The following is a 16,381-nucleotide window of genomic DNA, read 5'->3' on the forward strand; positions in this document are numbered from 1 at the left end:
CCCTGAGCCTGGCCTTTTCTTCTAAATAACTCACCCCACTAAGCCAGTTGTACCATTTTAACCTTTCCCTGCATATACTCTCACCCCCACCCTCCACACCTTATATCTGGTACTGGGCTTCCTCCATCTCCAACCTCCATCCCCACAATCCCCGGGAAAGTGGGATTCGGGTGTCCCTTAGCTGGAAAAGAGGCGAAGAGGAAGATAAGTGGCAACCCCAGGTGCATGGGGAGGAAAGCGTTCTTAGCAACTCCTTGTCCCAGCAGAGTAAGAGCCAGAGCTCTGGAAATAGATGATCAAGAAAGGGGAAGCCCTGGTGGGAAGAGGAAAGAAATATCTGGGCTCCCTGCAGATGTCTGACCTGGCTTAAGATCAGGGGAGCACAGTCTGATTAGGGCAGTTAGTCCAGGGGGCCCGAGGTTTTGGCATTACCTGACAGCAGGAGACTGGAAGGACGCCCAGAGGAAGGGGGACACAGCCTTCTTGGCTCCAGCTGTGGGGGGGTAGGCAGGCAAGCGGGCAAGGGTCACCTGCAGGGAGGGGGCAGGGGAGGGACACTACCTTAAAGGGGCAGGCCTGCTTTGCCTAGGCTTCCTTACCTGTAACTTGTCTTCCTTCTATCTCCTAGGGACACCCCACTTTCCCACATGTCTGACTGCTAACCTCTTCGTTTTCCCACGAAAAGCAAAGGAGTCCAGTACAGAGTGGTAACATTTATTAGGAAGGAGAGATTCGATTTGATTTCCACATCACACACACAAGAAACAGACTGTGACTGTCGTTTCTAAAGGGAAAGAGGGCAGAGGGCCTTGAATCCCCAGGGATAGGCAGATCTAGCTGGGTAAGGCAGGGAGCATGGGCTTAGGGTGGATAAGGCCAACTGCTCACCACCCCTCCAGTGAAATTCAGTGGATAAAATACTACTGCCTATCCACTCCCACCCCCCACAAGCCAGCAGCCTAGTAAAAGGCTGTGTTCTAGGAGACACTTGGGCTATAGTGGGTGGTGGGAAGGGAGGAAGAACGTCTTGCTATCTCTTGCTGCTCCTCCGGGTCTCTTTGCCGTTACTGACAGGGTTGCTGGAGGGGCCAGGAGGGCCGGCAGCTGTGTGGTTGGGCTGGCTTCGGGTAATTCGGGTGCTGGGAGGGTGCGAGGGTGCGTGAGGCGGGTGCGGGCCACCACCAGGACCTGGTGGGGCACTCAGTCCATTCCCGTTCTGGGTCTCAGAGGCTAGTAGTGGGAGAAGGGGAAGAAACACAGGAATTAGAAAACTAAGGTAGGAGAGAGGTCCATCCCCAAGGCCTCCCTCTGTGCCCTAGAGAGTAGCACAGTCTTCATCAAGCACAGCGGCACATTCAGGCCAGCTGGACCAGTTGCAAAGATCAGGGGTTGTACAAATGGAGCCCTGAGAAGACTCAATCATTTGGGAAGTTGCTATGTGAATCCTAGTGTGATATTCTTCTCTTCTATTCACCTTTGTATCATGGAGGTCAGACCTAGCATTCGCTGTTTAGCTCTAGGCTTAAGGACCTCTGACAAAATGCCCCTTTGTCGAAAGTCTTTGTAAAACTGGAGAAGCATGGGAAGGGGAAGGACCCAAAGCTTCTGTGTTATGTAAGAAACAGCTTTAAAAAAGGAAAGTGTGGTGGGTATCACGATGATACATACATTTTCATTTTGGAAAATAAAGATAGGAATGGGAAAAAAAATATTACGCACACCCTCAAAATGATAAGTAACATTTTGGTGTATATTTCACATGTTTGATTGGAGCCAGGTGTGTGAGATGATTTCCTTGAGCTCCTACAACTGTGCACATCACTACCCTTGCCCCTACCAGTGTGTCATCTGTAGGACCATCTCCTTTATAGACTACAAGCTCCTAAAGACAGGTGCTGTGTTTTTATTCCTTGGCATTCCTCATCTATGTTTGTCAAATGAAGACAGAGACCTGCCTCTCTTATACAGACGGCACTATGAGCCCTAAAAGGGGTAGAAGTCATAGGCTGGTGATTCTTAAACCACATATCTGCTTGGACCCAGGCTGTTCCACCAGACTAAGATATCTGTTGCCAGAATGGAAAAATAATGCCTTTTCCCCAATTCACAGAAAAAGTTAGGAGTACATAGGGAGTTAATGTTAAGTTCTTACGCCAGACATGCTTTTTATTAAGACTTTTGCACCTGTTAGCAGATAACAAAGTGAACAAACATCTGGCAAATGAGCATTAGGGCCAAACAGGCTTAAATGTACCTTATTTAAAATACTTTTTATAAGTTATAGTTATGGAGACCTGGACATATGTAACAGTCATATTTTCCAGTGAAAATATGGATGCTGATTTTTATGGTGGAATTAAATGTTATTTCATGGTGTTTCCAAAAAAACCATGATCCCAGTGGTTCTGACACAAACAATTCTGAAAACCATGGTAACTAGGGATGTAGACACAGACTGAGCAAGGGTAGAAGCAGCCTGAAGCCTAGTGTCACAGGGAGAAACCTAAGACACAGATCAGAGGCAAGAGGAGTCGAACACCCAGGCAGTAGTAGGCTCAGCCGGGAGATTACCCAGAAGGAGAAAAAGACCAGTGAAACCCAGTTCCTAAAGAGAAGCCAGGGGACAAAGGAGGTGGTGTTGGTGGGTGATTCTAATCAAAAGCAAGAGACCAAAAAACAGGGTCTTGGAGTATATCAGATGGAAGAATCATAATCCTGAGGTCCACAGGCTAGAAGAAGGGTCTTTAGTTTCAAGAAGAGTGGTGACTCCCCAAAGGGAACTACTTGGTGCCCTAACTCTGTACAGTGTAGACTGCATGTTAAGTCATATACATCCATGTTAGAGCCATGTAATGAGTCAAAAGGACAAGGGGGAAAGGGCAAGGACCTGCCAGAGAAGAAGCAGAGAGAAACAAGCTTGAATAAAGGAGTGCAGTCTTGTTGGATAAACTGTTTTCATTTGTGTCCTTGAGTGGTAGTGGCGAAAGAGTACCAGAGCTCTATCAGTGACAGAAACAGGTCCCCAAATCTTTTCCCCACAAGGACTTGCAAAAGAACTGGGAGAATTAGGTGGAAGGGGATACATGGAAAGAAGACAAATTGGGAAAAAGGATGAGGGCAATGCATCTTTCCATGCTAGGGAGAGAACCAGCGGATGGAAGGGAAAGGTTTACCTGGAGAAACGGCAGGGGGTCCGGTGGTAGGCTGGGGAGCCGTAGGGCTGCTGTCGTTCTGGACCTGAAGGCACAAATTAAATACTCAGACCTTGTTCCCTACCATGCTTCTTGGCTGGACATACCCTCCTTCCCCATACCAAGGCCATGGGACTCACCGTCTTATTGGGTGCCTGCTGGGCACTGTACTCTGGGTTTGGCTCACTGAAGTTAGGAACCTCAGAATAAACCATACAGAATCTGCAAAGGGAGAAATTAGTTGAAGCCTCAGACCCAGCCTCTGGAGGCCTGAGAAAGGTCTAGATACAAGACATGGACTATATGCCCTTATGCTGGCTGGTGCTTCTGCATCCCAATCCCCAAAACACTTACTCTCCAATCTTTTGAAGATCACCCCCACGTCCAGTGTATAGTGTCAGACAACCTTTGAATACTGAAGCGTACCTGTGGGGGCACGAAAAGTAGGACTCAGAGTACTCAGAAGAGTTATAGGGACTGTTAACTCTAACCCCCTTGACTGTTACTAGCCTTGGATAGCCAGGAATAACCAGGAGTTACCCTTTGGTGAGCCGAATAATGTCTCCAGGCTGGATCAGGTTGCCCACGTCGTCCCACACAGAGATATTGATGCTGCCCGTTTTGTCGGCCACCTTGCAGGTCCGAACCTCGTGCCCGTCCTTTGTCTTGGTCACTCGGCCTGGAGGGAACAGACAAATGTTGGGGTGGAGGTGAAGAGAGGGTCAGAGGGATGAGATCTAGATATGGGTGGGTGAGGGGGAGTGGAGGGACAGCACCATGGAGAGGGCACTGAGTGGAAAGAGGCCTGAGTGGCGCTGGAGGCTTGGGTCTGGCGAGTTCCATCTACTCTGCACTCGACTACAACTCTCCAGGCCAGGGTGTAGGAGATTCCGCGTAAGCAGCGTTTTGGGGTGCACCCTGACATCCCGGTAGCTAGTTAACAGAGGAGGTGATGCTCTTCCCCTCCTGCCCCCTCCCCAACCCTGAGAACCCCCGCGCAGGGGTCCCACCATCCCAGAATAGCCACCTGTCTCCAGCACAATGAAGATGAGGTTCAGATTCTTGAGCCCAGGCTTGATATCTTTAACGAAGGTCTCCGTCGTCATGCTGCCCGAGCCTCCGCACTACACTAGAAGGGGGAAAGGGGAATGATGGCTCAAGGCTTGGAGTCTTTGCCCTTATGCTCCATTTCCCAAGGCCTACCTACCACACTAGGCTGGGGTCAGGCAGCCGCAAATCCTCTAATTCTTCTAAAAGGTTATAAACCAACTTCCCCAGGAGCCTCCAACTTCAAGATCAGAATTTCAGGGTCTCTGTATAGGCTGCTTCGGGACTGGAAGGCCCCGTCCCGGGATGCTCTTTCAGTCTCAAGCCCAGAAGTCGGGGAGCCGACGGAGACGGGGGGGGGGGGGGGGGGGGTTGGTAGGGAAACTGGTGCAGACCCAAGGAATGGAATCTTACTCGCCAAACCTTCCCGAACCCTCATCCGGACAACTCAGGACTCGGTCCATCCCCTCCCCCGCCCACAGCCCACCACCCACCACCCACCCAGCCCGCAGGCCAGACAGTGCACGCAGCAGAGCCGCCCGCAGGGGGAGCCACAGGCCCCGCTGCCGCCGGATGCAGCGCGGTGGAACGCGGGAGTACGGACATTCTCGGAAGTTTCCGGCTGGCCGCCTCCGACCAATCAGCACTGTCCCGGCGCGCCCCGCGCCCGCCGCTGGACCCCGCCCAGCCAACCGGGATCCAAGATCCACGCGCCGCAAAAGGGGCGGATTTTAGGTATTAAAGGAGCCTGGTAGGTGGTTGGCTTGGCCAGGAGAAAGATTGACCACCAGGAGGCGCCTCGAGTCCCACTTTTCCTTTCCTTTACTGGGAGGATGTACCTAGGCTCTGAAATTTTCTCCTTAAGACATGACACTGGAGAAAGGACCAGAGGTTTTGGAACACGGTGGTCAAAAGTCTGAAACAGGCTCCGCACTTGTTTTCTCGACAATTCTTAAATATGTAATTGCATTTTGCATACAAGAAAACGTAAGTTATATAAAAGGCAGTGCTTAGCACACAGGTACTTTCTTTTCCCACTGCTATAATCCTTATCTCTATTCCTGATTTGGGGTCCTCATTTTTTTTTTAAATTTTTTAAAGTTTATTTATTTTTGAGACAGAGAGAGACAGAGCATGAACGGGGGAGGGTCAGAGAGAGGGAGACACAGAATCTGAAACAGGCTCCAGGCTCTGAGCTGTCAGCACAGATCCCGACGCGGGGCTCGAACTCACAGACTGTGAGATCATGACCTGAGCCGAAGTCGGCCGCTTAACCGACTGAGCCACCCAGGCGCCCCTGGGGTCCTCATTTTTAATGCAGGACCCAGCGCGGTCAGGGTTTTGGAAAAAGTGGCCTTCACACCAGAGCCAGACACCCTTTTTGAAACAATGGAACCCGGGGCACAGAGAACAGCATTTGCATTAGTCTCTCCCAGAGTCTGAAAGACACCTCTTCCTAATGTACTTATCTCACTAGATCCCAGGGTCTGGCCCGCCTCCTCTCCCAGACCCCAGAGGATTTAACAGAGGAGGCCCAAAACTTTAGTTCCCCTTGGGACCTGTTAGAAAATCAACAAAAGGTTCTAGTTCTGTAATGTTGTGTATAAACCAATTACATATGTACAAAGCACTACCATTTGTTTAGCGAATATCCATAACAAATACTGTTTAATATCAGATTAGCTTAAGAGGTCATGTAGTTGTAATGCTTTGGTTTAATTAATCCCTTACCTTCTAGAGAGCTTTAGGCTCCGCCTTGATTTTCCTCGGATCCCAGGTTCTCTCCTGCCCACACCCCTCAACTACGGTGTCGTATCCCAGGGAAATCAAGGCACAACCTAGGAAGAGGGACATTTTATCTCCCTTCCCTGCCCTTAGGTGCTTCAGGGAACTCTATGAGTGTCCGGAGAGCCAACGTAGACACAACAGGAGTGCGGCGAGGAGAGGTAGGGAACCCGTTGGGCACCTTAGATTAAAGCTTTGCGTTTAGACACTCCAATTCTCCACCCGTGGTCGCCGTATCCACTCCCGTGACTATAAGTCATAGGTTCGGGAGGCTCCGGGATGCTGACCACCACTCTAGTAACGGGAGATGGCAGGTCACACTGCGGGCCAGCCTCCTCGCAACGATCTCGCATCTCGTGGCATCAACTTTAAGAGATGGGACACGTACACCTCTCCAAAGCGAAGCCTCTGCCTCCCGGGAGCCAGCCTCCGGCTCCGCCCCCAACACTCATGATGGGAAGAACATAGAGCTCTCCCTCCCAGATGGCTATATAGTCCTCGTTGGGATCATAAAGATTTCCGGTGTAGAGAGGAGGCCCGGCTAACCTTCCTCCCTCCTCGTTGGTCGCTCTTGGCGTCTAGTCTAGGTCCGAGTTAAACAGAGAGGCGGAGTTTGGTGACGAGATTCCGCCGGGTTGCGTAGCAGTGGTAGGCGGGGCAAGGGATCCGTCTCACAAGGCGACGAGTGGTTGGAACCTTTCCTCTCCTTCCCCTTCCCCTTCCCCTCCCAGGAAAGGCTGGGACCCGGCACCCGAGCTATTCCGTGGCCGCTGCGGCCTCAGCTCCAGCCGGGCCGGGGTACGGAGAGTCCAGACCGCTTCCAGGGCGGTGCGTACTGCGCCTGCGCCGGCTCCCACCTAAAAGAGGGTGTGGGAGGGGAGGGGGCGATGTCCCACCGGGATTGGGGCACGGGTTCGAGATATTGGAGGTCAGGAGAAGGGTTAGGAGTAAAGATGAAAAATGGAGCAAGGGAACAGGGATAGGGAGGAGTCGGGAGGTGAGAAAGGGACGCTGGAGGGTGGGTTGCGGGGGAGGTCCATTGGAGTAGGGTAGCCTTAAGTGCGGGAGGGGGTCTGGGCTGGCTGGAGGACAGGAAAGAAGGGACCTGGGGTTGCAACGTGGTATTTAAATGGGCAGTGTTGACGGGTTGAGAGGGGAGGAAGGGAATATTCTGGGGGCCAGCCTGGGCAGGGGTGGCGGAACCTGAACCCCCGCCCTCCAAGCGCCATAGCTTGGCTCCTCTCCCGTGCCTTGTCTTTGGCAGCCTTGTCTTCCTTCTCCATTCCTTCCCCCCCTCCCCCTCCCCCCCTCCGTGAAGGAATCTCACATTCCTTACATCCCTTCCTTGGGTTTGCAGCTCACCGGAAAGCCTTCCCCAACCCAGAACTCTGTGAAATTGGGGAGTGGGAAGGAGGGGGCTGGAGAAGGAGCAGAAAACTAAGAGAGGTGAGAGTGTTTTGCTTGAGGGACTGACAGACATCTTCCCCATTCACAAACTGACTTCATTCCACCTAACAACAAGTGTGGCTATTAAGGAGCCACTGTTCATGGGGGATGGGCTGTGATAGTGACAGTCTAATCACTTCCTATACAGGTGGTTTTAGAGACTGACAATAGGACAAGAAACTGATAGTGTTGCTGGCTGATAGTTTCCCTCCAGATAGGAATGGGGTAGACTAGTGTTAGGGAATCTGAGTGATATGATAGTGGTACTACCTTGTGTGTCCAGCCGACTTTGTGGCTGGGCCTGGTTCCTAGTAATTAAAATGGAACCAAGCTTCTTTCAAGCATTTCCTCACCTGCTTTCAGTACTCTTAAATTTATTTTGCATTCTATTACTACAAAACCTTACCTGAGACATAGCTGTATTCAGTATGTTTTCACATTTATTATGTCTCTGATTGTTCTAGTACAACATATTAGGTAGATAAGGCAGGTATCTTCCCTACTTGTCGGGTGAAGACATTAAAAACTATAGAAGGGATACTTGGCTTGTTTAAAGTCATACAGTTGGTAGAGCTGGGACCACAACCCGTCTCCTGACTCCTGGTCCTCCTCTCAGTTGAAAAATCCTGTTTTGTTCTGGCTAAGGAAGCCTCAGAGTAAGATTGTTTTTTTTCCCCAGAGTGGGTAACAGTTTGCTTTCTGAGTCTGGAGCTTGTCAGTAGAAGACTGAGTATAGCCAACAGCAGTGGTTCGTGGAAGCATTTCGTGGAGTACAGGTACATATGTCAGGCTGTTGGGAGATAGGGTGTTGTCAAAATGGAAGCAGCATTATATTCTCTTTTGTGTTATGGATGAGGGAGAAACAACTCCCGCCCCCAACCCCTCAAATAGAAAGTGGGTCTGGCATTGCACATTTATCTCTCTGTTAGTTTAAAAATGCCACGCTAAAACGTGTTGTGGCTGATGAGTATAGTAAACTAATCAGTGTGTGTGCCAGGCTCAGAAGATGAAATAATCTCAGTTTTATGTATAAAAATTATCATCATCCTATTCCTTTGTTATACAGCCCTTAATCTATTGATAGCCATGTGATCTTGACAAGAGGAGTTGGAATAGTTGCTATGCTCCTGTGTAGTATTGAGTAGATCTCTCAGCACCCTTCATCTGAAGCCTTGTCCCTCTTGGTTCCATTCTTTTAGTAATGAGAGTCTAGTCTGCCTAATCATACTGCTACCTCTAGTATTCCCAGTTGCCCACTCTGGAATAATTTCCTGTTTCACTGTCTCTTCATTAAAAAAAGAAAAAAAAATTTAGTGTTTTATTTTTGAGAGAGAGAGAGAGAGAGACAGAGTGTGGGCAAGGGAGGGGCAGAGAGAGAGGGAGACACAGAATCCAAAGCAGGCTCCAGGCTCTAAGCTGTCAGCACAGAGCCTGATATGGGGCTCAAACCCATGAACCTCGAGATCATAACCTGAGCCGTTGGACACTTAACCCACTGAGCCACCCAAGTGCCCCCTGTGCACCCCCCCCCCCCCCCACCTTTTTAATAAAGCCTGATACCCTCAGGAATATTTTCTGACTTGGGAAGTAGAATCACACCTGTATGAACATTCTTGAGTATCTTCTTATGAAATAGTGTTTTCCAGTTGGAGGGTGGGATTAGAATTCTTTTTACATGAATTCAGTAATTTATGTGAAAGCATTTGGGAAACATTTAAGCATCATACTGTGCATATAAGGTATCATTGATCTGTGCGTTGTATAGCCACAGATCTGGAATCATTGACATTATTTGTGGTTGTGTACACCGAGTAAGAGAATCTTTCTGTCTCAAACAGTGCTTCTTCTTTATATTTATTCTTGTCCCTTTCTCTGCCTCTCTCAGCTCTGTTTGAATCTCTTGGACTGTGTGTGTGTGTGTGATTTCTTAGCCAGTAACCTCCATCCTTAGAAGTTAGTGCTGTGTCCTCAGCTCTGAAACCTGTAGGCCTTAATGGAATTGTCTCCTCCTCCTCCTCAACCAACTGCCAGATCCAATCTGTCTAGTCTCACTGCCAAGTGGAGGTAGTTCCCCTGACTCACCTTTTTCTTCCTTGTTCCTATTAATAGAGTGCTCCTGATTGTGACATCACATCCATCCCCTTGGCGATGGAGCTTGTCACTAGGAAGGAAGACTCAGTCGGAGAATAGCCAACAAGATGGGTTACTGGGAGTGTCTCCTGAGTGGCACTGAGTGGAGGCATCAGGGGGTTGGAGCCTTGTGAACAGGGAGCCTACCCCCCAACACTTGGAAGGTAAAGAGCCTTGATTCAGAATCCCATTCCAGAATTCAGGTCTCTTCTCATCCTATCTGAGTTCCTTCTGCTTTTGAAAACCTGATTCTTGAAATTCTTCTGCATAAAGCTTTCTGTGATTAATCCACATCAGTCTGTTCTTTGCCTATTTATATCTTACAGTAACCTTTACTTGGAAAACTGCTTAGTAAATTTTATGTTTTTTTAATGTGTTTTATATCTTGCATATACTCACTCATTGGACTCAAGCCTACACCTTAGTTTGAGGACAAGGATTGTGTTTTCTGTATCTTTTACATGCCTCTTTTGGCAAGGGGGCTGTGTATAGAGGATGAAGATGAGATTTGGGGCAACCACACAAAGAGTGCTTGGTGCTGGTGACTAAGTGGGAGGTCCTTGCTGCCCTTTGAGGCCTAGTAGGCTTCCCTTCAAGTGTTAAGTACATTCTTGAATTGTGTGCCCTCTGGATTCTTTTGTAAATTGAACCAATTAAAATATGTTAAAGGAATTTTAATTTTGAAATCCTTTGTGGTGGGGTGCATGGCTCACTCAGTCAGTAGACCATGTGACTCTTGATCTCAGGGGACTCTTGATTGTGGGATCATGAGTTCAAGCCCCCTGTTGGGCATAGAGCTTACTAAAAAACTAAATAAATAAATCAACCAACCAACCCACCTACCCCCACTGTGGTAAATCTAGTATGGATCACAGCATTCTAGAATTAAACAGAACCTTTGGGACAATGTAGCCCATCCCCTCATCTCACAAGTGAGGAAATTGAGTTCCTCAGAAGTAATTTCTCTAAGAGGAGGAGTGACTTCAGTCTAAGGACTCTGCTGCTTAAAGAAAAAAATACCACTTCCTTTCATTGAAAAAGTCGAGAAAGTTGAGGTGTCTGGGTGGGCTCATTCGGTTAAATGTATGACTTTGGCTTAGGTCATGATGTCACGGTTGGTGGGTTCAAGTCCTGTATTTGGCTCTTTGCTGTCAGCGTGGAGTCCACTTCATATCCTCTGTCTCCCCCTCTTTGTGCTCCTCCCATATATGCGCTTTCTCTCTCTTTCTCAAAAATAAACAAACATTAAAAAAGAAAAAGGCGGGGCACTTGGGTGACTCATTCGGTTAAGTATCCTTAACCGTCTTCGGCTCAGGTCATGATCTCTCGGTTCACGAGTTTGAGCGGTTCACGAGTTTGAGCCCTGTTTCCAGCTTTGTGCTAACCGCTCAGAGCCTGGAGCGGCTTCGGATTCTGTGTCTCTCTTTCTGCCCCTCCCCCACTTGTGCTCTGTCTCTTTCTCTTTCTCCCTCTGAGAAATAAATAAACATTAGAAATTTTTTAAAAAGGGGCTGGGTGCACCTGGGTGGCTCAGTTGCTTTAGCAGTCTGACTCCGATTTCGGCTCAGGTCATGATCTCATCATTCATGAGTTCGAGCCCCACATTGGGCTCTGCGCTGACAGTGTGGAGCCTGCTTGGGATTCTCTCTCTCTCTCTCTCTGTCTCTCTCTCTCTCTCTCTCTCTCTCTTTCTCTCTTTCTGCTCCTCCCCTGGTCACATACTCTCTCTATCTCAAATAAACTTAAAAAAAAAAAAAAAGTCAAGAGAGGTGCCTAAAAAGAGGAAGGTCAGTTAGTCATAAGGCACCTTGTATAATGTAATTACTCCTAATTTATTTTTTCAATATTTTTTCTTTTTTTAAATGTATATTTTTGAGAGCAAGAGAGAGAGAGAGAGAGAGAGAGAGAGAGAGAGACAGAGCAGGAGTGGGGGAGGAGCAGAGAGAGAGAGACACACAGAATCCTACATAGGAAACACAGGCTCCAGGCTCTCAGCTGTCAGCACAGAGCCTGACTCAGGGCTCAAACCCACGAAGCATGAGATCATGACCCGAGCCAAAGTTGGTTGCTCAACTGACTGAGCCACCCAGATGCCCCTACCTCCTAATTTAGATATTTTTGTTTTATATGCTGAATCTCAGAATCATGTAATTTGTAGAGCACCTTAGAATTTATGTAGTCCAAGATGCTTCATTTCTTGTGGAGTATGGAAACTGAGGCCCAGAGAGGTTAAGTAATTTGCCCAAGGTCACACATTTGGTCCGTTGTGGAGCTAGAACTGGGTCTCAGGTTTCTGTATTCCCAACTCAGTTTCCTTTTTTTCCATTCACCGAGAGACAGGAAGATTTGTAATGAAATGTGAGACCCTTCACCAGTTAATTTTATTCACTAGATTGAAATTCCTAGACATTACCTGTTTCTTTACACTGGAGCAGGTTATGGGGCCCTCTAGCTATGTGTCTGGTGGTTTGTAGTAATTGGGGCTAGAGAATCCTCAGCCTCTGCACATCTGTTATAGTCAGGGCAAGGAGAAGGGAGAATTGATAGAAGTGAGTCTACAATACGTATACCTGGCCTTTACCTTTATGCTTTTGCCAAGGATTGGTAACAGCATGTCCTTTTTACTCTAAAATATGAATTATAGTTAGAGTGGCTTCTCTGATATTTATCTTTGTGTGTGTGGGCGCTCACATGCGTCTGACAGAAAGAGACAGTGTGTGTGGTTTGCACATCTGTGCATGGGTTCAAGAAACCCTGAATAAAGGAGGCTAAATGTTCAGGTTCCTTTAGGAACAATCTGTTTTGAATTCCTAGCTCTTTCCAGAGGTAGGCCAGAGGAAACAACTGCAACAGCAGGTTAAAAGGGTATAGAAAGGGATAGGAGAAAGCTCTTGCATTTTTATGGTAATACTGACCAGAACTATATAGAGAGACCCCAGTGTAACAGTAAGGAAATAAAGTAACATAACATTGAGTTCTGGCCTACAGAAAAGAAGGCTGGGAATGCAGTTTTTAGAATGTTCAAATTAGGGAGGTTGGCAAACTCCTATAAGCCTGAAGGGACAGACACCTCAGTGCTACTTTAGTTCAGCTCCCCAGTTGAGTGAAACCTTCCAAGGCCTTTTTTTGTTCTACAACTCAAGGAAAATATCCAGGAAACTGTGCTTCTGGTGGCTATGGTCACTGGCTGTGACTCTTGAGGTCCCTGTGGTTTCAGTTTTATTAAGGTTTCTGCCTCCAGGGCAGTGAGCAGTTGAGTTCTTGTGGGGCATTCCCCTTGGAATGAATGATAGCCTGCCCCTATGACAGCCTCATAGCCATGTTCAGAGTCCCAGAGAGTAGAATAATCAAGGAGCCTAGCCCATCAGCTTGATTATCTGCTTGAGGGCAGGGCAAGGAGCTGGCTTCCAAGGTTGTGTATGACGTTTGTTTCCTACAGATGACAAATAGGGAATACCCTACTCAGATGAGAAATCTAAATTTCCCCTTAATTCTTGAGGCTGCACCCCTGAAAGAATGCAATTGTGTAAGAGTGGGTAAAACGGGAATCTCTGAGCACATAGAGGGACTTTTGATTTAGAAAGAACAGTGGCCAGCATCTCCCTAGAGCTTTGTAAACCCTGACTTTTTGGTGGTAACCTTGTAGCTCCTAACCCTGACTCATGGCTTCCCATGCGCTCTGGCCATCCTTTGCTAACAGAGGCAAGTTCTGTTCTGTTTATTTTGGGATGGGAGATGTCCTGAGACCCCATTAAGATAAGTTGCAGAGGGGCGCCTGGGTGGCGCAGTCGGTTAAGCGTCCGACTTCAGCCAGGTCACGATCTCGCGGTCCGTGAGTTCGAGCCCCGCGTCAGGCCCTGGGCTGATGGCTCGGAGCCTGGAGCCTGTTTCCGATTCTGTGTCTCCCTCTCTCTCTGCCCCTCCCCCGTTCATGCTCTGTCTCTCTCTGTCCCAAAAAAAAAAAAAAAAAAAAAAAAAAAAACGTTGAAAAAAAAAAAAAGATAAGTTGCAGAATTTGTATTCCTCCTTGAGACAATGTTGTTAGCATTGATTTAAAATGAAAGTGCAGGGGTGCCTGGGTGGCTTAGTTGGTTTAAGTGACTTCAGCTCTGGTCATGATCTCACGGTTCATGGGTTCGAGCCCCATGTCAGGCTCTGTGCTGACAGTTCAGAGCCTGGAGCTCGCTTCAGATTCTTTGTCTCCCCTTCTCTCTGTCCATTTCCTGCTCACACTCTGTCTCTCTCTCAGAAATAAATAAACGTTAAGAAGAGTTAAAAAAAAAAAAAGATAAAACGAAAGTGCAACTAGGTATTTATTCAGAGGATACAAAATGCTGATTCGAATGGGTACATGCACCTCAATGTTTATAGCAGCACTATCGACAATAGCCAAATTATGGAAAAAGCCCAAATGTCCACCACCTGATGAATGGATAAAGAAGATGTGGTATATATATACAATGGAATATTAATCGGCGATCAAAAAGAGATGAAATCTTGGGATGCCTGGGTGGCTCAGTCAGTTAAATGTCCAACTTTGGCTCAGGTCATGATCTCATAGTCATGGGATTGAGCCCCACTTTGGGCACTTCTCTGATGGTGTGGAGCCCGCTTGGGATTCTCTCTCTCTCCCCTTCTCTCTCTGCCCCTCCCCTGCTCTGTTTTCTTTCTCTCTCAAAATAAATAAATAAACTTAAAGGGGTGCCTAGGTGGCTCAGTTGGTTAAGCCTCCAACTTTGGCTCTGGTCATGATCTCCCAGTTTGTGGGTTCGAGCCCTGCATTGGGCTCTGTGCTGACAGCTCAGAGCCTAGAGCCTGCTTTGGATTCTGTGTCTCCCTCTCTCTCTGTTCCTCCACTGCTTCCTCTCTCTCTCTCTCTAAAAAATAAGTAAACATTAAAAAAAATTTTAAAAAAGGAAAAAAACAATGAAATCTTGCCATTGGCAACAGCGTGGGTGGAGCTAGAATATATGATACTAAGCGAAATAAGTCAGTCAGAGAAAGATAAATATCGTATGATTTCACTCATGTGGACTTTAAGAAACAAAACAGATGAAAAAAGAGGAAAGGAAGGAAGAATAAGATAAAAACAGGGAGGCAAACCATAAGAGACCCTTAAATTCAGAGGACAAACTGAGGGTTGCTGGAGGGGTGTTGGGTGGGGGGATGGGCTAATGAGTGATGGGCATTAAGGAGGGCGCTTGTTAGTGTGAGCACTGGGTGCTGTGTGTAAGTGATGAATCACTAAATTCTACTCCTGAAGCCATTACACTATATGTTAACTAACTTGGATTTAAATAAAATTAAGAAAGAAAGAAAGAGAAAGAAAGAGAGGGAGGGAAGGAGGAAGGAAGGAAGGAAGGAAGAAAGAAAGAAATTAAGAAAGAAAGAAAGAAAGAAAGAAAGAGAAAGAAAGAAAGAAAGAAAGAAAGAAAGAAAGAAAGAAAGAAAGAAAGAGGAAGGAAAAAAGAAAAAAAAAGAAAGGGAGAAAGAGAGAAGGAAAGGAAAGAAAGAAAAGAGAAAGTGCAAGAGAGAAAGTGCAGGGGCGCCTAGGTGGCTCAGTCAGTTAAGCGTCTGACTCCTGATTTGGGCTCAGGTCATGATCTCACAGCTGTGAGATCGAGCCCCAAGAGCCCACACTGGGCCCAGAGCCTACTTGAGATTCTCTCTCTCTTCCCTCTGCCCCTCCCCCTTGTGCATATGCACTCTCTTACAAAATAACTAAAAAAATAAAATAAAAACAAAAGTAAATTCTTAGCATCTAGATTTTTTTAAAACTTTTTATTTATTTTGAGAAAGAGGAAGTGAGAGAGAGAGCATGAGTGGACGAGGGGCAGAGAGAGAAAATCCCAAGCAGGCTCCACACCGTCAGTGCAGAGCCAGACATGGGGCTCGAACTCAGAAACTGTGAAATCATGACCTAAGCCAGAATCAAGAGTCAGAGGCTCAACTGACCTGACCACCTAGGCACTCCTCTTAGTATTTAAATTTTTTAATGTATACAATAGGGGCGCTTAGGTAGCTTAGTCAGTTAAGTGTCTGACTTTGGCTCAGGTCATGATCTTGTGGTTCTTGAGTTCCAGCTTCCGAATCAGGTTCTCTATTGTCAGTTCAGAGCCTGCTTCTCTCAAAAATAAACGTTAAAGGAGCCTGGGTGGCTCAGTTGGTTAAGCAGCCAGCCTTTGATTTTAGCTCAGGTCATGATCTCATGGTTTGTGAATTCGAGTCCCACTTCGAGCTCTGCACTGATAATGAGGAACCTGCTTGGGATTCTCTCTCTCTCTCTGCCCCTCCCTTGCTCAAGCACTCACGTGCACGTACTGTCTCTCAAAATAAATAAACTTAAAAAAATAAGTGTTTAAAAAATATGTACAGTCAGTTAAGCCTCTGACTTCAGCTCAGGTCATGATCTTGCACTCTGTGACTTCGAGCCCCATGTTGGGCTCTGTGCTGACAGCTCAGAGCCTGGAGCCTGCTTCAGATTCTGTCTCCTCTCTCTGCCCTTCTGCCTCTCATGCTCTGTCTCTCTCTGTCTCTCTCTCTCAAAAAAAAAAATAAACACTAAAAAAATTTTTAAAAATGTGTACAATACACATAATTAAGTTTTATTTTTTAAAGATTTTTAAGTCCTTTCTGAGCCAGGTCTCCCTAATTTTATTTTTTAAATTGTTTTTTATATAAATGGGACCAGGACACCTGGGTGGCTCAGTCATTGAGCATCTGACTGTTGATTTCAGCTCAGGTCATGATCCCAGGGTTATAGGATCTAGCCCCATGTTGGG

The 16,381-nt window shown here is 47.2% G+C and overlaps 2 protein-coding genes across 7 annotated transcripts in view; both read right to left on the bottom strand.

Annotated features, from left to right (window-relative positions):
* Window positions 1–714, bottom strand: part of SLC39A5 (solute carrier family 39 member 5) — a 5,830-nt gene extending 5,116 nt beyond the window's left edge. For 2 of the 3 annotated variants that reach the window (XM_086713091.1, XM_025926861.2), the window contains exon 1: window positions 433–581. Coding sequence is in view for 1 of the 3 variants with exons in the window: in XM_086713093.1 (XP_086569219.1) it covers window positions 433–493; window positions 640–714 (136 nt within the window). In the remaining 2 variants the exon portion in view is untranslated. Of the gene's footprint in view, window positions 1–432; window positions 582–639 lie in introns of those variants that run through there. The other variant, XM_086713093.1, reaches the window with a different exon arrangement.
* Window positions 701–6,453, bottom strand: NABP2 (nucleic acid binding protein 2). 4 transcript variants are annotated; one of them, XM_086713094.1, is made up of 7 exons: window positions 5,970–6,453; window positions 4,219–4,320; window positions 3,732–3,870; window positions 3,546–3,617; window positions 3,332–3,413; window positions 3,174–3,237; window positions 701–1,230 (listed from the first exon to the last, which is right to left on the bottom strand). In XM_086713094.1, exons 2-7 carry the CDS (start codon window positions 4,295–4,297, stop codon window positions 1,031–1,033), a joined length of 636 nt encoding a protein of 211 aa, XP_086569220.1. In that variant the 5' UTR covers window positions 4,298–4,320; window positions 5,970–6,453; the 3' UTR covers window positions 701–1,030. The 4 variants fall into 4 exon arrangements, with proteins under 4 accessions (XP_086569220.1, XP_025782430.1, XP_086569221.1 ...); XM_025926645.2 differs by lacking the exon at window positions 5,970–6,453 and adding an exon at window positions 4,740–4,849; XM_086713095.1 differs by lacking the exon at window positions 5,970–6,453 and adding an exon at window positions 4,653–4,687.
* Between the last annotated feature and the right edge of the window lie 9,928 nt (window positions 6,454–16,381).

The sequence above is a fragment of the Puma concolor genome, chromosome B4, assembly GCF_028749965.1.
Source record: "Puma concolor isolate L17-30 chromosome B4, mPumCon1.1.hap2, whole genome shotgun sequence".
NCBI lineage: Eukaryota > Metazoa > Chordata > Mammalia > Carnivora > Felidae > Puma > Puma concolor.